This window comes from Capricornis sumatraensis, chromosome 5, assembly GCF_032405125.1.
Source record: "Capricornis sumatraensis isolate serow.1 chromosome 5, serow.2, whole genome shotgun sequence".
In the NCBI taxonomy this organism is placed as follows: Eukaryota; Metazoa; Chordata; class Mammalia; order Artiodactyla; family Bovidae; genus Capricornis; species Capricornis sumatraensis.
The window spans coordinates 81383413-81408934 of record NC_091073.1 but is presented as its reverse complement, the minus strand read 5'-3'; the positions used below and the strand labels follow the sequence as shown (position 1 = coordinate 81408934).

The following is a 25522-nucleotide window of genomic DNA, read 5'->3' as shown; positions in this document are numbered from 1 at the left end:
TCTAGTGGGGAGGGGTTGATATCTTAACACGGGCCTTGTGAGTTTGAAACCATGTTACGTTTTACAGTATTACAAGTTGAATCCAAACGTTTTTCAAAAATAAAGGCACTTAAAAAAATCAAAAGCAAAGTATAAAAATGGCAAAACCAAACAAGACGGAACCCCACAGAGAGGAATTATTTTGGTTAATTAAATCATAGAAATTTGACAGCAGGCCGGCAGTGGGACATGCACTAAGGACAAGAAAAGTCACAAAGAAACTTTAAACAAATTGTTTTCAGTAATCATTTTATTAGTAATAATGGTGGCGGCAGTTTAGTCACTAAGTTGTGTCCGACTCTTGTGACCCTAGGCCCTGTAGCCTGCCAGGCTTCTCTCTCCATGGGATTTTCCAGGCAAGAATACTGGAGTGGGTTGCCGTTTCCTTTTCCAGGCAATCTTCCCAACCCAGGGATTGAACCCCAGTCTCCTGCATTGCAGGCAGATTCTTTACCCACTGAGCTATCAGGGAAATATAATACTGGTATTGTTGTTTTGCAACTGTTAAAATTGTTTTAGGATTTGTGGAATATAGTTACATTAGCAACATTATTCACTGGCTTTCATCCTAGGAGGATTGGGTGGGTGCAGAGAATACCAAAGAAGATAATCAATAGCCCCATAATCCTAAATTTGAATTCTATAAACTCTGGAGGTTTTTCTGTTAAACACAGAATGCTTATTTCCTTGCTCTCTCTGGCACAGAGCCCCAGGAGGCAGTAGCACCCTCGGTGAGTGGTGGTGGGCCTGAGGCAGCACTTTACTCAGGAAGCAGCAGTGCCCATCGGAATAGTGGCAGATTCCACCATGCCACTGATGGTGGCGGTAGAGGCCGCCGCTGGCCTGTGGTGTCCTGAAGCATCCATAAAAAGATGACTAAAGAAGTTGGCTTAAAACTCAACATTCCAAAAAAAAAAAAAAAAAAAACCTTAACATTCAGAAAGCTAAGATCGTGGCATTCAGTCCCATCACTTCATGGCAAATAGATGGGGAAACAGTGGAAACAGTGACAGACAGATAGTGACTGCAGCCGTGAAATTAAAAGACACTTGGTCCTTGGAAGAAAAGCTGTGACCAACCTAGACAGCCTATTAAAAAGCAGAGATGATACTTTGCCAGCAAAGGTCCATGTAGTCAAAGCTATGGTTTTTCTAGTAGTCATGTTTGGATGTGAGAGTTGGACTATAAAGAAAGCTGAGCACCAAAGAATTGATGCTTTTGAAATGTGTTGGAGAAGACTCTTGAGAGTCCCTTGGACTGCAAGGAGATCCAACCAGTCTATCCTAAAGGAGATCAGTCCTGAATATTCATTGGAAAGACTGATGCTGAAGCTGAAACTCCAGTACTTTGGCCACCTGATATGAAGAACTGACTCATTGGAAAAGACCCTGATGCTGGGAAAGATTGAAGGTGGGAGGAGAAGGGGATGACAGAGGATGAGATGGTTGGATGGTATCACCAACTTGATGGACAAAAGTTTCAGCAGGCTCTGGGGGTTGGTGATGGACAGGGAAGCCTGGTGTGCTGCAGTCCATGGAGTTGCAAACAGTCGGACATGACTGAGTGACTGAACTGAACTGAATGGACCATTCACCTTGGGTGGTTCCAGGGAACCAGCATTGCTGTGAAAGCTACAGCCAAAGAGAAAGGATGATGCATTTAACTTTTCTGAAAGATCGGTACCTCAGGGTGACCAAAGAGTCTAGGAGGGAAAAGGCCTCTTTATATGTAAATATTTCTGCTAATAATAGAAGAAGGAATGGCGGAATTAGACTGTTGAAAAATATCACATCCAAATATGAGGCAAAGGGGCCAGTCCATAGCTATCTGAGGTAGGTCACTGCCCCATGTCATGTGCCCCCTGATGGAAGCGTTCTTGCAAAAAACATCACACTTGAGTTAGACAGAGCCTCACAGTCTGTAGGAAATGCCCCTCTCTCTCCCTCAACTGCATTTATGAATGCTGTTATCCTCGAATGCCTCTAAACCCTCTAGAATTTAAGCGCCTGTCCAGGCTCTCATTTGCCTTCTGTGCTGCCTGGCCTTTCTCTTCCGTGCCTGCCCTAGTGGTGATTGCATCTGTTAGAGTAGAACAGGTAGGCTTACATGTGCAGCTGGTTGGCTTCCTTTAGTTTCCTCTGTTTCCCTGGTTGGGGCAGCTTTGGGGCCTCGGAAGGGTTGTGTGTACATGCAGGGGAACCTGTTGGGGAGCAGGCAGCGGACTCAGGCCCCACAGTCAGCCGAAATGAGGCATGGGGACCGCTCTGCATCCTGAGGTCTCTGTATCTCACTCTTGATTCCCTTCTCCTCAGGACCACCTGGTCCTGCTCTGTGGGGGCAGCTTTTAGAAAGAAGGAGAAATCGGAGCCCAGACAGTACCTACAGTGCCCTGTGTCTCTAAAGAGATAGTCCAGACAGTACCAGATGTTTGTTCAAACAAATCTAGAGCGGTACTGCTTTCCCGGTGTACTGTATTTTCTACATCTGCAGCATGTGTGGTAGTAATTAAGGCATGAAATGACTGTTCTGAACCAGTCTTTTCAGAATCTAGAAATATTAAACTTTGTTGCAGTTTAAATTGAACCATATGAAATAATCATTTTTATGGGCAGAAAACCACTGAAAATTAGCACTTTAATTTGATCAAATCTAACTTGGCCACCTGATGCGAAGAACTGACTCATTTGAAAAGACTCTGATGCTGGGAAAGATTGAAGGCCAGCGAAGAAGGGGATGACAGAGGATGAGATGGTTGGATGGCATCACTGACTCAATGGACATGTGTTTGAGTAAACTCTGGGAGTTGTTGATGGACAGGGAGGCCTGGAGTGCTGCAGTTCATGGGGTCACAATGAGTTGGACACAACTGAGTGACTGAACTGAACTGAATCTAATGTTAATTAATATTAGTAAAATTGTATTACATTTGTTATGTTTTGAGTTGTGACTATATATGATCACTCTAATTAACCAAAACAGTTAATTAAGTATCTTCTCTTTGCAGCCATTTTGAACTATCTAGAGAGTTTAAGAATCTTCACTATCAACAAACCCAGTTTCCCCCTTTCAGGATCAGATTTGACCCTGAAGAAGTTAAAGTGAGCTTGCTCAGGGACATACTGTTTAGTTTCAAAGTTGTATTTTAAACTCAAGAGTCCTGGAAGTAGGTAGAGGCTTTTGTAGGCTGGGGGTCATGGAGGTGTGCTCTGTCCAGGCCCCCCTGACGGCTGTGTCCCAAAGCAGACGACACTTGGCCTGAAACAGGCAGGTTGGCCACTTCCACTGCATCGGGGACACGGCGTGGTCAGGAGGGGGAGCCCCAACAGTGCTCTCAGCTTGCTTGTTCATTCTTTCTAACTTTGTAGTCTGGTTTTGCAGAATGGTTGGACTTCCAAAATAATGTCTTTCAGTTGACTGTACCATATTGGCTAGAAATGTGGGGAGGCCACCCATAGGCTCTACAGGCGAGAGATAGTAGGGAAGGTGTGCTGGTTTAGAAAGAAGATGTATTGGGTTTAGTAAGAAGATATGCTGGTTTATTTAGAAGATACACTGGTTTAGCAAGAAGATTTAATGGTTTACTTAGACTGACTGGTTTAGTAAGATGGGCTGGTTAAATTAGAAAAATCCACTGGTTTAGTTAGAAGATGTTCTGGTTTAGTAAGAAGATGCACTGGTTTAGTTAGAAGAGGTGGTGGTTCAGTAAGATGATGTGTAGGGTTAGGTAGAAGACACACTGGTTTAGTATAAAGATGTGTGGGTTTTCTTTGCATCTTTTTGTGCACGCAGCCTGTTTGGATTTTGTCAGGAGTTTCAGGGTGTTGCCTGCCTCTTTAACTTTTTCAAAAAACTAAACAGCTTCAGTGGGGTTTGCAGAAGGAAGCTGTGGTTTATGGTCTTCCTGTTCATTCACATGTTTTTTTCAGAGGGAGGGCGAACATCTGACCATATTTTTCAACCAAATCAGAAGTGAACAGAGGAGAATGCACAGTAACTGTCGGCAGAGGGGGAGGAACCAGAATTCCTCCAGAGAAATTCCTCCTCAGACAGACTTTCCGACAGGGTATCCCATGGAGAACGAGGTAGGTGCAAACCCAGTGTGGAGAGAGCCATCTAGAATGACTGTTGGGTCCTGTGACCTTCACTTTGGGAGCATGGGGTGGTGGAGGGTTCCTGCTGGCTTCCGGGTCTGAGAACCGGTGGCCGGTGAGAGAGATGAGGAGCTTTTTGTAGGTGGTTGGGTTTGTCCATCTTTGCCTAAGGAGTGGAAGACTGTGGGTGTCAGGTCTGCTGTGGATTTATAGTCAGTTAGGGCCCAAGATCTGAGTTCGAAAATGATTTAGGGAAAATGTCAGGAAAGAGTGCAGTCCTAGTCGCGGACTCACGCCCGAGTTTCATTTGTGACACCCAAGGGAAGATGAAGGGGCTGTGTGCCCGGCTGGAGTGGTCTTGGCCGTCCGTGGAGGGTCAGACACTGGGTGTCAGTGGAGCAAGCCACCGCAGTGGAGGGCAGGTTCACGCCCAGTCCTGAGATGGGGAACTTGAGTCTGTAAGGAGGTCCTGGGGCGCTGGCTGTGTCATGTTGTTTATTTAGGACTCCGAGGCACCTAAGAACGGCTCTTTTCCTGTTGGTAGGCGCTTTTTAACTTTTAAAATTTGTTGATTTGCATTACAGTGAGTGGTGGAAGGTAGTTGGAGTTAAGATAGGCAATAGTGCGATGCAGTTTAAAACAGTGGTACTTATAGGAGAGAATTTGTGAGAGTGCCTTGCGCACCTGGGCAGGTCTGAACCTGGGTGGAGTAGCCGCTGCCTTGCCCAGCTGGACAGAACTGTGGTTCTGCCCAGCCTACCCTCTGGCCTTGGTGTTTCCCCTGGCCTTGTCCTGCAGCCCTGTGCTGGAGCCAGAGCGTCACCGAGCTGCTGTCTTCTCTCTCCCTCAGCAGAAGGGGCCCTGGGGTGGGGATAAGGGTCCTTCAAGGTATAGCCCCAGTGCTGGGCATAGGCTCGATGTCCGTTAGACATTTGCTGAATGCCCAACTGAAGGACCCCAGGGCCTTGCTCTTGAAGCCTTTGTTCACGGGCAATTCTGTGTTATGTACTAAAGGAGTAAATAAGGCTTCCTGAGCACTGCACTGGGGCATTCGAGGTTCCCATCACGGGTTTCTTTCCTTCACTGCCACACACTTTCTCCAGAATGTGCTGAGCTGCGAGTTGTGCCTGAGGAGCGAGTTGGTAGATGTTTTCACATTACCATTCTTTTTGGTCTCCAAGTAGAGGCTGCTTTTCCAGGAGTGGTTGTGCTGCTTCCTCAGCTCATGCATTTCTTACTGTAAATTAGTAAACAGACGCTCTGACAGAGAACATAGCCTCTGGGAATTTGTTTAGGAGATGCAGATACTCAGCCTCGTCACCTCAACTGAGATTCTAGGCCAGGCTTCAACAATACCCAGGGCCAGCCTGACCCTGGGGCCCTCCTCTAGGAAAGTACTAAGTGGACCAGAGTCAGTTGTGTGTGTTTAACTAAAAGCTACATTTGAGATTTCCAACTTCAAAAGTTGTTTCAAGCATAAGATGGAAAATGCTGCAAGACAAGTTTTTTAAAAAAATATTTGTTTATTTCTTTGGCTGCGCCAGATCTTCATTGCAGTATGTGGGATCTAGTTCCCTGACCAGGGATCAAACCCGGGCCCCATGCATAGGGAGTGTGGAGTTTTAGCCGCTGGAACTGCAGGGAAGTCCTTTACAAGAGTATTGTAAGGATCTAGGGATCACTTTGGAGCTAGTTCTAGAAAGTGGCGTGTGTTGCACATGCGAAGTCTGCATGAAGCCCTGCGTCCCCTCCCTGGCTCTGTGCCTTGGACCCTCAGCCAGTTCCTTTCAACACTCAGGGCCCCGTTTCTTCACAAGAGACTGGGACGCAGATGCACTCTGGGTCGCGTCAGTGCCGGGGCAACATTCACCAGGAGAAACTGCGCTTGGTGCTGGGCTCTCTCCAGGGGCTCTTTCTTCCATCTTTTGGGTCTAAGATTATAAGATCGTTTTGGTGATGATGAACACGAGTGCTCAAGAAAAATACCTGTTGAATGAAGAGTAAACAATTGCACAGGCTAAAACCATTTTTAAAAAAACTGTATAGATTTGGAGGCTATTCCAGTGAATGAAAGAGTCCACAGTCATTTAATGGAGTCCTGATTCTGTGTGTCGAGAGTATTTTTAATTGTTTGTCAGTGTATTTAAGCAACTTATTGACCAGAGACGTGTTAATATGTCTTTTGTTACCTGAGTGTTACTGACCAGAGACATCTCAGCTTTCCCCTATATAACAAATCACTGGCCACAGCTGTTAGTTTCTGTAAAAATCTCATGGTCAATTACCTATTAACTGGAACTTCCTTTTACATTTCATGTTTAAAAGCACCATTAGTTCCAAAACCCTGAGGTGCCGTCTTGTTCACTGTGTTTCTGGAAAAGCTGAGGGGCCCCCACCATGCCTGCCATACCCCAGCTCCCTGCTGGGTGTGCTTTCTAGCTCCTGCAGTGGGAGCTGGGTGCGCATCTCCTGTGTCACATGCCTGCTCTCTTTGGGTGGAGCAGCTGCCCGCGTTCTGCACTGAAATGGGGCGAGGCAGCAGAGGGAGGCTGCAGGTTTGCTAGGGTGTCTTTCTTTACATAATGGTTTCAGCATTCCACTTTCTAGGAAGGCTCAGCCACTGGTGAAACTTCTTTGGGACATTAAGAAAAAGCACATGGTGCCTTGTGTATGCAAGGCTAAGGACTAAGTTTGGGAAGCTGTGTCTGATTCCCAGTCAGTTAGGCCACGTTCACACTTGACCAGGTGGTCTGGTGTGCGGCCCGGGTTGCAGGGGCAGCTCCCTTTGCCTCTGCTAGCCTGTGACCAGTGGAGGTCTGGCACCACGCTACATCACAGGGCATGCCTTGTTGCCAGGGTAGCTCCTTTAAATACAGGACATTTTGGCACTGAAGCACACCTTTGAGGCACCTGACTAGCAGTTCTCATCGTGGGTTCATCTGCTGTGGGCTTGGTGGTGACCACCTTGAGGATGGGAATTGTCTCATGCCTCCGCAGCACCTTCCTGATGACTGGCTGGCAGAGGCACCAAACCCCTTCATTAACCAGTTTTATTTCTCCTCTGTGGGGTGCTGGGTCACAAGAGGTAAAGGCAGAGGAAGGTGGAGTGGGGCTCAGCATAGGGAAAGCTGATCCTCGAGCAGTAGGGGGGATCTGCAGTGGGCTGTCCTGGTTTCTTCGGCTGGCAGAGTGTCTCCGTAAGGTGGGTTGTAGGTCTTGGGCTCTGGGTCCTTTCCAACACAGACTGTGACTTTATGACCCGTCCCTCATTGTTAAAACAACAGCTTGGGTTGCATGCGCTGTGTGGCCCTGGTGCTTTGGCTGACCTTGGCAAACCTCTCACCTCCAAATTGGTTTCCTGTTGCTCCCAGGTGTAGAGGAGTAGCAAGGTGGAACATCAGACAGATTGAACTGAGCTGTTTTCACGCACCGTCAGATTCAGGATCATCCACGTCTGTGCCCCAACTGGTTATGATCTGAGAGAGTGAGTTCTGTGAGGTTAGCAGGTAGAAATGGTGTAGGGGCAGATGTTTACTCTGGCCAGTTTCGGACATAGGTCATCTCTGTAACGTTGTATTACATGCCTTGGTATTTCCATAGCCCTAGGGCAGGGCCTTGTACATCATAGGAGCTGGGAGGCTCTCAGCGCAGATACACAGTCAGGCAGAACAGGATTGAAGCGTCATCTGTGTGGGATGCCAGCCAGAGATGGAATCACAGTTCAGTATGGCCTGGCCTGGCCTGCTGCAGTCACGCTGGTGAAACATGTTTATATTCCCAGCTTCCCTTTCAATGCAAAGTTTACTATCGGTGCTTGAGTGGGAAATTGTGGGTGACCGTTTCCCACCATTTCCATGTGAGCCCTGCATGGTGGCAACCTGGTCCAGACCCTACCCCCTACTCCTGAATTTCACCTGAAGTGCCCCATCTTCTTCTCTCCCACTCTGCTAACTTGAGTGGGAAATTGTGGGTGACCATTTCCCACCATTTCCATGTGAGCCCTGCATGGCAACAACCTGGTCCAGACCCTGCCGCCCACCCCCGAATTTCACCTGAAGTGCCCCACCTTCTCTCCCACTCTCCTAACTTGTGCTGGGGCTGACAGTGACTGTGGGAGGGAGGAGAAAGAAGCCTGAGAGGATCAGGAGGGCGGTCTGAGAGCTGGGATCAGCCGTCATGGGCTCCTCCAAGGGGCACCCTCTGTCCACTCTGCAGTTCTGAGACGGTGGAGATGACGCTGTCTGTGTGATCATGGTATTGATTATCTTGTCCATGGCTTAAGTGTTCAGTTCAGTTCAGTCGCTCAGTTGTGTCCGACTGTTTACAACCCCATGAACCGCAGCATGCCAGGCCTCCCTGTCCATCACCAATTCTCTGAGTTTACCCAAACTCATGTCAGTGTAAGCAGCTGTAGATGGGAACTATATCCTTAAAATAACAACGTTTTGAACAATTTCACATATATAAACAAAAAGTAAATGAAGGCCCACATGCACGTTGTCATGATCATCACTAGCCCTGTGGGCCTCATATCAGCATTATTTTACACCTACCCTACCCCACACCCAGTATGAAGCGCGGAGGGGCTGCAGTGGGGTGTGGAGCAGCGACTAGGTGGGTATCCGGCACAAGGAAGGGGTACTCCAGGATTACTCCTTTGGGGGATCAGAGGAGTAAAAGGCAGATATCCAGGTGCCAAGTACTCAGGGGTAATGAGCACAGACTAAGGAGCAGAGGAGAAAAGCCAGACTCTGGCTAGAAGGAGCAGGAAGAATGCTGGGGTTCACTTTGCGGAGGGTGTCTTTTAGGTGGGGTGGCCTTTATAGCTGAACGTCTCTGGGTCTGGGGCAGGCCCTGCAGGATCTCCCGGGAGGCCCCCAAGGCCTCACCTGCCTTAGTGGGGGAGTCACTGCCCCTCTCCACCCTCCATCTGTGAGACTGACGGGCTGACGAGGCACCTCACAGAATCATCGGCTCTGTGGCATTCTTTTGGGTGGGATATGGTGGGTGGCTGAATTTCCGATGCAGAGGAGAAACGGAAATGAGAGCTTTTAGAGCATGTTTGGTGACACGTACATTGTTTCTGTAAGGGTTGGTCAGAGGTACCCCTGCTGTGGGTCCCGCCCAGGTAGGCAAGCTGCAGCATCGTAGACAGGACAACGAAAGGTGACTTTTCCCTCTGGGATGGGTCACCAGCTCTGGGTTTTGCTCCTGTGTTTAGTGACATTTCCCTGCCAAGTCTGCATGCTGGCGTGTTGTCTTTGCTTTTATGTTCCGACATAAAACGTAAACTGGAAGTGGTCACCTCTGAAGAGCCCTTCGGAGCTGCTGGGAGGGGTCCAGACCTTTTACTGGGCCTGCAGGCGAGGCTGACTTCATTCTCCCTGACCTCCCTGGTTCTTGCTCTGCAGATTTACTTTGATTGCAAGATTGGCCTTCAGGCTGGTCTAGACACTGATCTGGGGGTGAGGTTGCTTACCTAGGTGTTGGTCAGCACCCCGAGGCCCTGGCAGAGGGAGGGGACAGTGGAGCACAGGCCACGCTTTCACAGGAGAGCGTAGAGGCGGCCTTGCGACTGTTGACTGCATTTTCTGTTGATGCCACAGCCCTGGGTACACCTCCCCACCTTCTCCAAAGACTGCAGTGAAGTGACCCGGCAGAGCCAGGAGGGGTGGAGCAATGCATCATTTTTGTCTTGTGGGGGAATCTCCTGTTTCTGCCCTGTTTTTGTCTCCTGAGTTTACTCGCCTTGAGTACTGTCCTTTGAATCTTCTATGTGTCTGTGAACAGGTGAGGGACGAGTCCCTCAGTACCCGAGGCAGCACTCGGCCCGGCCCACCCTGGCAGCAGTGGCCAGCCCTTGCCTGCACGGGGACTGTGGCAGTGGCTTGGGCCACTTCTGCTTGTTAGCCATGGGTACAACACCAAGCCTTTGTGAATAATGAACTCCAACCATTGCCATTTCTGCCTGCAGCCTGGAATTGTGTCGCCGTTTAAACGAGTATTCCTAAAAGGTGAAAAGAGTAGAGATAAGAAAGCCCATGAGAAGGTGACAGAGAGGCGCCCTCTGCACACTGTGGTGCTGTCCCTGCCCGAGCGCGTCGAGCCCGACAGACTGCTGAGCGACTATATCGAGAAGGAGGTGAAGGTAAGTCCACGGCCGCAGGACACACCTTGCCTGTCGCCAGCAAAGGCTCTCAGTGCACCACACGCTGCGGTCTGGGACCCGTCCCCGCGTGCACCTTGGCTGACTCCCACTCGGTGGTGCCCCCATGGTGTTATGTCTGATACTCGGGCGCCCAATCCCCAGATTGCTGTTTTCTGGCCCCATTTCTAGTTTTCTCTCCAGGAGCAAGCCGCCTCCTTACTCGTAAAGGCTGGCCGTGTGTTTCAGTTCCTTGGTAAAGGCTTAGAGCTGTCCCATGTGTCATTGTTCCAGCCTAGGACACAGGCTTCTGAATTCTGTCAGAGACTGTGCCTGTTTGTGGATTAACATGATGTGCACTGCTGTATTTTTAGTGCTTCCTTGAAACACTGGAGTGAGAAGAATACAAAGGTTTAAAACTGTGCGGTCAGAGAGAATGGGAAAGGGTGCAGCAGTAACGAGCGAGTTCCGTAAACTTGCAGAAGGAGCTGATAAAGGTGGGGTCGCGAGTTCATGGAGCCCTTGGAGCTGGACCCTTGTCCCTCAGAGGATGCAGAGCCATCCAGCTGCTCTCGGGGGTGTCTGGGGGTGTGGGGAGGCACCGTGCACATTGTGAGCGTGCGGAGAGGTCCGCTCTCACTTGGCATGGTGGGAAGTGGGAGGTCTCCCTGGTGGAAATGCAGCACTAGGGGGACTTTAGACATGGGGGCACCTGGCCCAGGGGAGGGTGGGGAGAGACCCAGTGTGACGATGAGCAGATTGAGTCAAAACCTGTCTGGAACAGTGAGAATCGCCAACCCCGTTTCCCTCAAGCTTTCAGAAGGCCTGCAACCAGGCCTTTCCCAAGGGGGATCCTTAGAGGGGTGCTTTTATGTGGAAGCCACGCAGCCCACAGAAATGCTTCCTCAAATGACCCTGCTGTGACCACCCCGCCAGCCTGAAAGAAGCCGATGCTCTGCAGCTCTGCCCGTGCTCATGGCTTCTGTCATGGGCAGCCAAGGAGAAGTACACATTTGAGGAAAACACGTAACCTGGGGACAGAGCCCAGCACAAACACAAGAAGTAAACGTGAACGCAATGGCAACAATGCAGAAACTGGAGGAAAAATGAAAGTATGTGGTATTGTCGGAAAAATAAGAAAGACTGTTAACTGTGAGATAACAGGAAAACAGGTGGAAATAAGAGCTTTTGGAATTAAAAAGTCTTAATTATATATCATAAACAATTCTTTAGAGGGGTCAAAAGGTAAAGAAAATCATCCAGAAAGGATAACCAAAAGATAAAGTAAACAAAGATGAGAGAGAGAAAAATTACAGAATCTGTCCAGGAGGTTTAGCAGCTGACTCATGAGAAGAAGAAATGGAGGAGAGTGGGAGGAAGTTGTTAAGACAGCAAGGGCGTTTTACAGAATTCACCAACAGAGATGACTCTCAGATTGAAAGGGTCCCTTTCTGGTCATAATAACCAGACAAATCAGCTCTCTAAAACATGAGCCTGCAGAGCCCATTCTGACGAGGTTCCTGGGGGATGTACTGCCTTAGTGCACAAGGATGCACCAGGAGAATGGAAAACACAGGTCCAGAACTGGAGTTTAGGCACAGGGAGGAGCAGAAGGAATTCCCAGGACAGGAATCTGGAAAACAGACCAGAGCAGCTCTGGGAGAACAGAGTGCGGATGGTTTTATATGTTGGGGTAGAGGCTGCTGATGAATTGGGAAGACAGAACGTGCATTAGAAACAAAGCAAGTGAAAGGGTAGGTGTATGTTACACCATGAAAATGTACAGTTTGGGGGACTTCCTTGGTGGTCCAGTGATTAAGAATCCACCTGCCAGTCCAGAGGGTATAGATTTGAACCCTAGGCGGGGGGATTCCACGTGCAGTGGAGCACCTAAGCCCATGTGCTACAACTACTGAAGCCTGAACTCCAGTGCCGTGCTCGGCAACAAGAGGAACCACCACAGTGCGAAGCCCAAGCCCTGCAGTGAAGAGGAGCCCCTGCTGACTGCAACTAGAGAAAGCCCGTGCAGCAACTAAGACCCTCTGCAGCCATAGATAAGCAACATAATTTTTTGAAAAAAAAAAAAAAATTAAAGTTTGGGGACTTCTGCTTCCAGGAAGATGGAGTCAACATTTCTCCCTATTATTCCCATTAAGTACAACTAAAAATCCTGGACATTGTGTATGTAACAACCATAAGAAGACTGAAAGAGAGATGGCAGAGCAGACCTCCGGACCCAAGCTGCAACCCAGTGGTGAGTTCCCCAGTTCTGTTTTCCCTCATGTATCTTAAGCTTGGAGCTGAAGAAGCTGGCAAACAAGAAGAACCAACAAAATTCACTCCCTCTGGCTAAAAGACCAAGAAAGGGATGGCTTAGCAGGACAGAAAATGTTTAACAGGACCTGCTCAGTTCCAGCCAAAGGTGACTGAAAAACCCTGTGGCCCCACCACTGCTTCTGCTTGCAAAGGCCAGGTGGGGACCAGAACCCACCCCAAAGGAGGCTGAGTAAGGAGCAGAGACTTTATCCCTGAACATTGCCTCCTGGAACTGAGGTGTCAGTGGAGACATAGGGAGCCTGGAATTCTGCCCTCAGACAGCAGCAGTGATACACACCATCCCTCCTGTCAGTGGGGGCCACTTGGGGAGCTGGAAAGCCAACCATGTCCAGCAGGAAAGACGAGCCCCTCCACTCAGGTGGCAGCAGGGGCCAGTGGGGAGTCAGCCCCTCCACCTGTGCTCCCTCCCGCTGTGGAACCAGAGCCGATTTTCTGACATTTGTGTCATCAGAGTCTCGGAGGGAGAAGAGATGGCTGGCTCGGGTCAGGTGGGGAGAGCTGAAAAACTGATTAAAATAGTCATGGTTGAAACTTCTCTGATTTGGTAAAGAGACAGACTTAGAGATTCAAGAAGTTGAGTGCACCACCAACAGAATAAACCCAAAGCAGTGCCCACTGAGCCATGTCATAGTGAAACTTCTGAAAGTGAAGACAAAGACAGAGTCCTGAAAGCAGCGGGAAGGAGCACTTCACCCATGGGGAGGACAGAATGACTGCAAACTTCTCGTCAGCGCCCAGAAGGAAGCGACTGCCTCCCTCCAGATGCTAGGAGATGGGCTGATGAGAGCACGCTCACCTGCAAACAGCAGCCCAGAAATGGGCTGCTTCCTTGAAGGGCCCAGACTACCACAGGTCACTAGTAAATAGATCACTTGAAGAGCCCTGTAACTGTTAGAGTAGCTTAATATCTAATTTGAAAACACCCGTGCAAAACTTCACCAGGCTCAGGTGGTTTCTGGAAAATTGTATCAAGTGCTTAAAGAGTTAACAGCCTGCACAATCTTCCAGGAAAACAAGAATGGAGGGAACACTTTTTAACTCATTTTCTAAGGTTAAATAAATTGCAGACATGAATACAGTTACTTAGGTATAAATCTAATGAAACACGTTAGAGTTCGTATGCTGGAAGCTACACAACACTGATGAAAGAATCAAAGATCTGAATAAATGGAGAGATATACCATGTTCATGGTTTCGAAGATTCAGCCTAGTTAACATGTCAGTTTTCCCGAAACTGATATATAGGTTTGATACAATTCCTATCAAAATTCCAACAAGATATTTTACAGATACGGACAAGAATATTCTAAAATTTATATGGAAAGGTTTTGAAAAAGAGAAAAATGAGAGCAGTCAGTTCACCTGATTTCAGGATGTACTTAAGAGCTTCAGCAATGAAGACTGTGGTAGCATCAGGGGGATCAGCACAATAATCAGTGGAACAGCATCATGAACCCAGAAACAGACCCTCACACATAAACCCAACTGATTGTTGACAGAGGTGCAAAGGCAAGTCAGTGGAGGAAGGGCTGTCTTCTTAGCAAATGGTGCTGGAGCCAGTGGACCCCCATGGGCATAAAAATGAACTACACTCTAAACCTCACATCTTACACAAAAATTAACTCAAAGTGGAAAATGGAATTAAAGGTAAAATGTAAAGCTATAACACTTTTAGGGGAAAAAAGAGGAAGTCTTCAGGACCCAGAGTAGGCAGAGTCCTTAGACTTGACACCAAAAGGGAACAGTTGGTAAACTGGACTTCATAAAATTTAAAAACTTGTGTTCTGCCAAAGAATCCATCAGGAGAGTGAAAAGAGCTAAACACTGGGAGAAGATATTTGCAAGCCACCTATCTGCTAAAGGTCTTTTATCTAGAATATATAAAGAACTCTTAAAGCCTAATAATAGGAAAGCAAATAATCTGATTAGAACATGGGCAAAAGTCATGAAGAGACGTTTCATACAAAAGAAGGTATTCAGATGGCAATAAGCACATGAAGATGTTCAGCATCACTAGCCATTAGGGAAGTGCAAATTAAAATACAGTGAGACATCATTGCATACCTACCAGAATCACTAAAGTTGAAACATTAGTGAGAATACCAAGTGCTGGTGAGGGTGGGGAGGATCACTCTTGCATGGCCAGTGGGCTTGTAAAATGGTGCAGCATACTAGAAAACAGTGGGCAGGTTCTTAAAGACTAAATCTGCAACTGCCGTGTTACCTGGCAGTTGCATTCTGAGTATTTCTCCTGGAGAAATGAAAATTTAAGTCGACACAAAAACGTGTACGTGAATATTAAAAGCCACTTTATTCATAATAGCCAGCAATTGGAAATACCCAGATGTCCTTCAGTAAGTAGATGGTTAAACAAGTGATGGACCAGCCATACTGTGGAACTCTACTCAGCTGTAAAAAGGCGAGAATTACTGTCCTTCAATAGCTTCCAGGAATCTGCAGAGAATTAAGCTCAGTGAAAAAAAAACCAATCCCCAAAGTTACATACTGTATGATTCCCTTTTATAGCATTCTTGATATGACAGAGTTACTGAAATGGAGAACAGAGAGGACTTGCTAGGGCTTAAGGAGGAGACCAGATGGATAGGAAGTGGGTATGCCTGTAAAAGAGAAATGGGAGGGACCTGGTGATGGAATGTTCTGTAAATTGACCACGTAGTCAGTATCCCGGTTGTGGTCATGTGTGATCACAGGAGGTTTACCTTAGGGGGTGACAGGGTGTGGTGTATAGTGGATCTCTTTGTATTCTTTCTTACAACTGCATGTGATTTATAATTATCTTAAAGGTTTTTTAAAAAATGAAAGGTCATGCATAAAGTTGTGATTTCAGTATGTGTTGGCACAGTCATGAAGTAGAATTACACGTAACAGAATGATACAAGCACCAGGTAATGCTTAGGTAATAGATAGTCTAAACTGTGAGAGGAAAGGAAGAAGTGGGAGTGGTGGTAGAAGAGAGGTGACTCTTTCTTTGCCATAAGTGGGAATCACCAGCTCCTGTCTTAAACTGATGAATCAGGCAGTAGCAACATAAAACCTTTATTTAGAAAGTTAGTCCTAGATCCAGAAGACCCAGAGTTGCTGCCCCTAGGGAGCGGTGCATAGAGTTGCCTGGACTGGGGCCAGATTGTTCTTTGTTAATAAACACTTTGAGGGACCGTGTAACCTTTCTTTAAACTTCGCACATGTGTTACTTTGATAAAGTAAAAACCGTGACAGCAGCACAGCCTGCTAGTGGTGAGGAAGCTTTTACTCCCACATACTGGAGTGTGGTTCTTTATGGAAAGTATTTTGTATTTAGAATGAACATTACTAACATGAAAGTGAGAGGCACGTAGTAGTGTCTTTCTCTGTGTTGAATGCTTACTGTGTACAGCAACACTGTTTACCATTTTAACTCCTTTTCTCCTTGAAGCCCTACCCTGCCTTTTTAAAGCAGAAGCATCCTTCCTCTAGTTGCCATCCCAAGCTGACACTTGTCCTGGAGGAACCCAGTGCAGTGCAGGCTTGGGCCTTGTGGATTCACACACTCTGGCTTTGAATTCTGGCTCCAGCAGCCGGGTACTCATGTGTGATACCAAATGCAAACCCAGGATGCTTCCCCCACCTCACCCTGGGATGCTTCTTGATGAAGCATCATCAGGCATCTTGATTTCTTAATCAAGTATTTTTAAAAGTTGAATGTATAAGTTATGGACATGATGCAAAATTTAGATGGTGAGGAGATTGCTGGTGAAAAGAGGTTCCCTAGTTCCCACCCCCACCCCCACCCGACCAGAAGGAATTCCTGGCATCAATTTCTTGTATGCCCCTGCAAGGGGGATTTGTCTGTACACAAGATCACACTTGTGTGTGTCCCCAAATGATTACCTAGTGGGTCATTTGCACCTTGCTGTTTACAGGCAACAGTGGATCGTGACATATCTTGGAAGGTTGGGGCACATAAAGCTGCCTTGTCTATTTCGCCGGCTGTGTAGTATGCCATTATTTAGCTGAACCATATTTTTATGTAACCAGTGATCTGTTCATACATATTTGTCTCTGTTACACACATTTTGCTAACTCTCTCGGATAAATTTGAAGTAGAATTTCTGGGTGTAAAGCTTTCTTTCTATTTTGACAGACATTTCCAGGTTGCCCTTCCTGTAAGATTTCAGCTGGTAGACACTGTTGTCGGTCTGGGAGAATGCCTGTTATCCACACTCTAAGGAGCCACGCAGTGTACATGCAGGCCTTTTGATCTTTGCTAATCTGGTGGTCCTAGTTTCATCACAGTTCATACTTAGTGAAGCTGTATATCTTTTCCCAAGTCAGATCTCTTAAGTGTCTTTCTATAGCTGTTTTTCTGTTGAGTGGTTTGTGGTTTTCCCTACATCTTCCCCAGCACTCAGTGTGGTTGGTAAGCTCCCTCTTCGCCATGAAGTGAGTTGTGAGTTTTTCCCTGTTGGTCGCTTGTTGTTGTTCAGAGACGTCTGGGTTCTCTAAGAAGCAGAGCCTGAAACAGAGCCTGAAATCGTGTCGGATCGCCTGGAGATCGTGTTGGATGATTCAGGCCATGTTCTCAGGAGAAGGGCAGGGAAGGAAGCAGGATGGGACAGAGGAAAAAGATACGTATCTGCCCACTTATGGGCATGTAAGGGGCACCTGAAGGCCACGCAGGCACCTTGCTGTCCCCAGTATGCAGCAGCTTCCCTACCTCCTCACTGTGACCCAAACCAACCCTGCAGAACAGTGCCGGCTTCCTCTGCTTGCTTGTCTGTGGCATCAGGAGGAGACGGCAGTTACAAGTGTAGATCCCTTTTGTTTCCCCTCACAGGAGCATTTTATCAGTAGGGCCAGGCTCTCAGAACCTACAGAGCCAAAAGTTTCAGGGCTGGGGGCACACGCTCCTCAAGTGTGTCTCTTGGATTGATGGTGACCAGGGCCACTCCTGCTGCCCTATTTTGGGCCCCAGACCCGGGCGTTCTGTCCACCAGGGACCAAGCGTGGTGTAATGACTGTGGCATCCCGATGTGCCCTGCATCTCTGAAGAGATGGCATCCTTTCAGATGTCCTCTCTGGATGTGGCCCCACCTTGAAGGGGACCTTGCTGGCCACCTGGGCCTCTTGAGTTTCAACAGTGTCTCAGACCCTCTCTTCCACGCACCTTGAACAGGTTTTCCTCAAAGTAAGCAATGGAATGGGGTGGTGGGATGGGACGTCCCTGCAGCGTCAGTGTTACCAGCTCACTCTCCGGGGGCTTGGCCTCTCCTTCAGGCACTTTCTGAGACTGGAGTCTGGCTCAGAGATTGCCATCCTGCATTGGAGCAGTGCACTCAGTGGTGGTGTCGTTCTTTGTATACATCAGGCGGGACCTCAGTTGGCTCCCAGCAGCTCTCTCGACACTGGGAACCCCTCTCCTCTAAGTGTATCTCTGTAGGGCCTGTGTACCAGCCCCGCCCTCCCATCCCTTGCCTTGCCATGCGAGTCACTGCCCACTGCAGTGAGCACGCCTGCCTGTGCTCCAGGTGGCTAAGTGCTGCCCCCCAGCTTCTGCTTTCCCAGGGTGCTGTTGTCCCCCTCGCTCCAGGAAAAGTGAAGTGAAAGTCGTGTCTGACTCTTTCTGACCCCATGGACTCTACAGTTCATGGAATTCTCCAGCCCAGAGTACTGAAGTGGGTAGCCTTTCCCTTCTCCAGGGGATCTTCCCAACCTCGGGATCGAACCCAGGTCTCCTGCATTGCAGGTGGATTCTTTACTGTCTGAGCCACAAGGGAAGCCCAAAGCCTGGTTCTAAAGCACCTCCTCCCTTCACCTCAGAGAACAGCCACCATGGAGCTGCCTGGTGGTGCCAGCACCTCTGCCAGTGCCTTTGTTCCAGCTTGTTCTTGAGAATGGGGTGTCTTCTTAGCCCTCCCAAGAAGTAGGGTTGGTCTTGGGGTTCTATGTCTTACACGATAGATCCCGTCCAACAGGCCTACCTCTCTGCATGTTTTGAAACCTTTATGCACAGTTCTCCCATCTCCATTGGGTTCAATACAGGCTCTGAGTTTGCTGAGCTGCTAAGCTATACTAGCAGCGAGTGAGAGCCGTGTCCGGGTCCCTGACCGGGGTTAAGGTCTATGTGCAGAGCTCCATAGACAGTGCTCGTCTACATGGAGTGGTAGGGTTCCATCCCCCTCCACCTGGTACCTGCTGCTCCATCAGTGTTCAGGCTTCTCCGTTTAGTAGGACCAGCAGGTCCCAGTCCTGCCATGCTGAAATTTGACTTCAGGAACAGGTCTTTGGCTGGGAAGGGAGAGGGCAGACCCCAAGGAGAAGTGTTGTCAAGAAAGTTGCCCATCCTTGTGAGGCCTATGTTTAGTTTGCAAGCAAGGCAGGTGTGTGTGTGTGTGTGTAGGTCTCAAGTGCATCTCCCTAGGTGTCCCCCATCCAGGTCTCAGAATCCCTCCCTCCCATCAGCACCCGTGCTCTGCCACAGGAAACTTGTAGGTCAAGGCCAAAGAGGTGGATGTTATAGGGAGGCTGACTTAGACTTAAGGTACAAATGGACTTTTCTTGTATCTCATTAGCAATTATTTTGGGAAGTGCTTTCAGCTGTTTAGAGCTGAAGTGGTGAGCTCACCAGCATGCTCCTGAGTCAGCTGCAGTCTCTATAAGGGCAGCAGAGAGAGCGGTGGGGATAGCAGTGCCCGACAGTCCACTTTTGATACCAGGGCTGATTGAGCTGATGTGAGTGCTCGTCAGATGTTCCCTTGGTCTCTATTTATTGTCCCATCACAGTCATCCCTCTGTAGCAGAGCCCTTGACATGCTAGGATGAGTTCATTGGCACAGCATCCGACACCATGTCACCTCACAGCAGGTGTGGACTGGTCCCTGGCTTTGGTGTCAGAGTCACTGCGTGTTGGTCAGCACTGGCCAGGGTACTGCCCAGGGCAGTGTCAGATCTGTCCAGAAGGCCCACACTGTCCCATCTCGAGTTCTAGCAGAGATCAGAGCTGCTCATTTCCTTTTGGTTAACATTTGTTTTACTAATACATGTTGTGCAGTGAAAAAAATCTCAAATGAATGAGGCCTCACCTCTGTGAAGACAGTAGAATCCTTTTTGGTGCTTTGTGAGCCTGAGTTTGAAGCATCGTGGCACTTTGAGAAAGACGAGACAGTGGTGGTGACATCGTGTCCCCTAGGCCATGTGAAGGCAGGGGTGGCTCTTGTGCAGCCCTGCAGATGCAGTACCAGGGCATTTTTATATGGCTCCAACTTAGTCAGTTTTTTACTATTATTAAACCATTCTAATTTAAACAAAATTAGCAATTTTGGATGATGCAAGTCTAGAAATGGTAACTAATGTATAATATTGATTATATTTCAGAAAGCTTTTAGCAAATACAGTTATTGAGTAAAGCTATGAAAAGATTTTTTTCATTGTGGCAAAATATGTATCACATAAAATTAACCATGTTTAAGTGTATATTTCAGTGGTAGTAAGTACATTCATATAGTTGTGCAGTCGTCATCACCATCCACTTCCAGATCTTTTTAATCTTCTCAAACTGAAACCCTTCCCATTAAACAGTAACTTCCTATTTCCTCAGCCTCTGGCCACCACCATTCTGCTTTCTGTCTCTCTAAATTTGACTCTTCTAGGGATGTCGTGTAAGTGGAATCATACAGTATTTGTCTTTTGTGATTGACTTTAATTACATTGAGTATAACGTACTCAGGTTTCATCCATGTTGTAGCATGTGTCAGAATTCTTTTTTTTTTTTCAGACTAAATACTATTGCATTGTATGTATATTCTCTTCAGCCGTCAGTGGGCGTTGGTTGTTTCTACCTTTTGACTATTCTGAATAATGCTGCTGTGAGCATGGGCATACAAATGTTTGTTCACGTCTCTTGCTTTCTATTTTTTTCTTTTTCTAATTGGGTTAAAATATAGCATAAAACATGCCATCTTAAGCATTTTTAAGTGTGCAGTTCAGTGGGACTAGGCGCGTGCGCGTGGCTGTGCAGTGTCACCATAACTGTTTCATCTTGTAAATCCAAAGCTGTGCCTGGTAAATAAAGCCTTTCCATTCTTTCTTCCCCACAGCCCCTGGCAGCCATCTGTCTTTCTGTGTCTGTGAATTTGACTACTCTAGAAACCTCATATTAGTGGAATCATACACTATTAGTCTTTCTGTGACTGACTTATTTCACTTAGCATAGTGTTCTCAATTTTTACGTGTGTTGTAATGTATTACAGAATTTCCTCCCTTGATAAGGCTGAACAATATTCTAGTGTATGGATGCACCTCATTTTGCTTATCCATCATCCGTCAGTGGACACTTGGGTCGCTTCCATGTTGTAGTTATTGTGAACAATGCTGCTATGAACATGGGGATACAAAAATCTCTTTGAGACCGTGCTTTCAATTCTTCTGTGTGTGTGTGTGTGTGTGTGTCTGTGTATATATATGTGTGTGTGTGTGTGTGTGTGTGTGTGTGTGTATTCCAGGAGTGGAATTGCTGGGTCATATGGTAATTCTGTTTTATATTCCCATCAACAGCACACAGTTGTTCCAGTGTCTTTACATCCTCACTAACAACTTGTTGTGTGTGTGTTTTAATACTTATTTATTTGGTTGTGCTGGGTCTTAGTTGGGGCACATGGGATCTTTGATTTATGTTGTGGCCTGCGAACTCTTATTTGTGGCATGCCGGACTAGTTCCCCAGTCAGGGATGGAACCCGGGCCCCCTGCGTTGGGAGCGTGAAGTCTTCGCCACTGGACCACCAGGGAGGTACTTTGTTGCTTTGTTTATGGTTTTCACTGGCCATCCTAATGAGTGTGAGGCACTATCTCCTTGTTGCTCCGATTGTCTGCATCTAATGACCAGTGATCTTGAGCATCTCTTCATGTGCCCACTGGACATTTGAGTACCTTCTCTGTGGCTTCTCTGGTGGCTCAGGGGCAAAGACTCTGTCCACCAGTGGAGGAGACATGGGTTCAGTCCCTGGGCCAGGAAGATCCCCTGAAGTAGGAAATGACAACCCACTCCAGTATTCTTGCCTGGAAAACTCCATGGACAGAGGAGCCTGGTGGTCTACAGTGTATGAGGTCGCAGAGTCAGACACAGCTGAGTGAGTGAGCATGCCGCACACACATGTCTTCGTTGGAGAAAAGTCTGTTCAGGTCCTTTGCCCATTTGGCATCAGATGTCTTTTGTTGAGTTCTGGGAGTTCTCTTGTCAAATAGATGATTTGCAGATATTTTCTTCCATTCTGCTGGTTGCTGTTTTACTCTGGATAGTGTCTCTTAATGTACAAAATTTCAAAGTCTTATTGAACTTCAGTTTGCCTGTTTCTCCCTTTGTTGCCTGTGCTGTTGGTGTCATAACCAAGAAGTCATTGCCAAATCCGATATCACAAAGCTTTTGCCCTGTGTTTTCTTCTAAGAGTTTAATGTCTGCCTGGAATTCTTTTACATGTATATCCAGAAGTGGACTTGCTGGATCAAAGGTTAATTCTTTGTTTTATTAAGTTATGACCATACTGTTTTCCATATCAGCTGAACCATTTTACATTCCCACCAGCAGTGTGCAAGGGTTCCAGTTTCTCCATGTCCTTAGCAACGTATTATTTTGTTTTGAGAGTAGCCCTTCAGATGGGTATGAAATAATATCTCATTGTGGTTTTGATTTGCATTTCCCTAATTACTAGTGATATTGAGAATCCTTTTGTGTGTTGGCCATCTGTATATCACCTTTGGAGAAATGCCTGTTTAAGTCGGTTGCCTATTTTTAAATCAGGTTGTTAGTTTTTTGTTGTGGGGTTACAGTTCTTTTATATTCTGGGTATTAACTTCTTGTCATATATCTGATTGCAGTTATTTTCTCCCATTGGGTAGGTTGCCTTTGCACTCTATTGATTGTATCCTTTGATGCACAGAGTTTTAAATTTTGATGAAGTCTGGTTTATTATATATTTTTCTTACTGCCTATGCTTTCCCCCCCCATTAAAAGTTTTTCTTAAATTGTGGTAAAATGCACATAACGTAAAATTTACCATCTTAACCATTTTAAATGTACAGTTGAATGGTTTTTGGTTTTGGAATGGTTTTAACATTCACATTGCTGTGCACCCTTTACCACCATTCATGTTTGGAATTATTTTCACCTTGCCATACTCCTGTAACCCCATTTCTCCCTCCCCACAGCGTCTGGCGACCACCGTTCTACTTTCTGTCTCTGTGAATTTGACCACTGTAGGTACCTCATATAAGTGGAATCATGTAGCATTTGCCTTTTTGTGCCTGGGTTTATCTGCCCTGTTGGAAGGACTGATGTTGAAGCTGAAACTCCAATACTTTGTCCACCTGATGCGAAGAGCTGACTCATTTGAAAAGACCCTGATGCTGGGAAAGATTGAGGGCAGGAGAAGAAGGGGAGGACAGAGGATGAGATGGTTGGATGGCATCACCGACTCAATGGACATGAGTTTGGGTAAACTCCGGGCCTTGGTGATAGACAGGAAGTGCTGTGGTTCATGGGGTTGCAAAGAGTCAGGCACGACAGAGTGAACTTATCCATGTTGTAGCATGTGTCAGAATTTCCTTTTTAACAGTGAGTAATATCCCATTGTTTATAACACATTTGGTTTATCCATTCTTCTGTCAAGAATTGAGGTGTTTCCACGTTTTGTTACTGCCTGTGCTTTTGGTATCATAGCCAATAAATCATTGCCACATCCGATGCCGTGAAGCTGTGCTTTTCTTTATGTTTTCTTCTAAGAGTCTTAGAGTTTCAGGTCTTAAATTCAGGTGTCTGATCCATTTGAGTTAATTTTTGTATATGGTGTTAGTTGAGGGCCCAACTTTATTCTTTGTGTGTGGAATGTTGTTTCCTCAGTACCATTTGTTGAAAAGATTGTCCTTTTCCCACTGGATGGTCTTGGTACCTGTGTCAGAGATCAACTGATACTGTGTGTGAAGGTTTATTTCTGACTCTCTGTTCTGTTTCATTGCTCTGTATGTCTGTCTGTATGCCAGTTCCACACTACTGGTTATTGTGGCTTTGTAGTAAGACTTGAAATCAGGAAATGTGAGGATAGACATGCAAGGGTCTGCATGCGGTTTACATGAGCACATAAGAAGAGGATGGAAAGACCTCTGCTAACTGCACATCTGTAGAAACGTTCTGGAATGTTCATCTGTGACAGCTAAGTCTGAGCCAGTAATTAGATGTGCTGCTTATTTATTTCTGAACTGCTCTGTCAGAGGAGTGGATTCTCAGCCCTGTAGAGTGGGGAAATAAATGCACGGTTTGGAATGAAGTGAGGTGAAGGTCGCTCAGTCGTGTCTGACTCTTTGTGACTCCATGGACTGTATAGTCCGTGGAATTCTCCAGGTCAGAATACTGGAGTGGGTAGCCTTTCCCTTCTGCAAGGGATCTTCCCAACCCAGGGATCAAACCCAGGTCTCCCGCATTGCAGGTGGATTTTTTACCAACTGAGCCACAAAGGAATCCCAAGAATACTGGAGTGGGTAGCCTATCGCTTCTCCAGAGGATCGTCCCGACCCAGGAATCGAACCGAGGTCTCTGGCACTGCAGGCGGATTCTTTACCAACTGAGCTACCAGGGAAGCCCCAATACACAGTTTAGTTTTATTTTCTGTCCCTCACCCCCACCTTAGAAAGGATAAACTCTAAAACTTTTCAGAATAAGTATGCATTTCCTTATGGAGTTCCCCAGAACTCACTGAACAGCTTTTGGAAGCAGCTTTTCTGAAGTTTAGTAGAACTGACTGTGCTTAGATGCAGCCTATATCTGCCACTGTGCCCTGTGTGAGCTTCTGCTTGTTCCTCTCCTCTCTGTACCAGTTTTCGTCTTTGCGTGGGCAGGTGGTTGCCAGGCACAGCAGTTGGTGAACTGACTCAAGCTTCTGTGTTTACCTTCCTTGGATTTGATAATCCCCAGAGTGACCTGCCTGCTTGGTTCCCCGTTAGAGAGGCATCTGCAAACAAAGTTTGGTTTCTTTCCTCCCAATCTATACCTTTTATTTCCCTCTCTTGTCCTGTTCCGCTAGCTAGGACTTCCAGTATTGGAAAGCAGTGGTGAAAGGGGACATTGTTTGCTTGTTCTGATCGTAGGCCGTCTTAGCACTGCTTACCATTAAGCATTGATATTAGCTGTAGGGATTTTGTACATGCTCTTTATCAGGTTGAGGAAATTCCCCTCTGTTTCTAGTTTGCTGAGTTTTTGTTATGAATGAATATTAGATGTCATCAGATGCTTTTTCTGCATTTATTTGATATTATGATTTTTCTTCTTCAGCCTTTTAATGTGATCACATTAAATGATTTTGAATGTAGAGTCAACTTTGCATACCTGGGATAAATACCACTTGCTTTTGGTGTAGAACTCTTTTTAAACATTGGATTGGATTTGCCAATATTTTGTTGAGGATTTTTTTTATCTCTTTATGAGAAATATTGATCTTTCCTTTCTTACAGTATCTTTTGTTTTGGTACTAAAGTAATGCTGCCTCATAGAATGGGCTAGGGAGTATTTTCTCTGTTTTCATTTTCTGGAAGAATATAGAGACTTGGTATAATTTCTTCCTTAAATATTGAGTTGAATTCACCAGGGAACCTGTCTGGGCCTGATATTTTCTGTTTTAGAAGTTATTATTGATTCAGTTTCTTTAATAATTCATACCTATTCACATTATCCATTTCTTCTTGTGTGAGTTTTGGTAGATCATGTCTTTCGAGGAATTCCACTGGGATCTGAGAACATACTTTATATGGTTTCTATTCTCTTAAATTTATTTAGGTGTGTTTTATGGCCCAGAATGTGTTCCATCTTGGTCAAAGTTCATGTAAACTGGAAATGAATGTGTATTCTTTCGAATGATGTTGTTGGATGAA

At 46.5% G+C, this 25522-nt stretch overlaps 1 protein-coding gene across 4 annotated transcripts in view; it reads left to right on the top strand.

The window, feature by feature from the left end:
- CCM2 (CCM2 scaffold protein) overlaps positions 1–25522 on the top strand; it is a 51882-nt gene that overhangs the window by 12262 nt on the left and 14098 nt on the right. For 2 of the 4 annotated variants that reach the window (XM_068972668.1, XM_068972666.1), the window contains exons 1-2: positions 4016–4121; positions 10105–10278. The exons of 1 other annotated variant lie outside the window; for it this stretch is intronic. In XM_068972668.1, the coding sequence (XP_068828769.1) occupies positions 4023–4121; positions 10105–10278 (273 nt within the window). In that variant the 5' untranslated portion in view covers positions 4016–4022. Of the gene's footprint in view, positions 1–4015; positions 4122–10104; positions 10279–25522 lie in introns of those variants that run through there. One more of the 4 variants, XM_068972667.1, reaches the window with a different exon arrangement.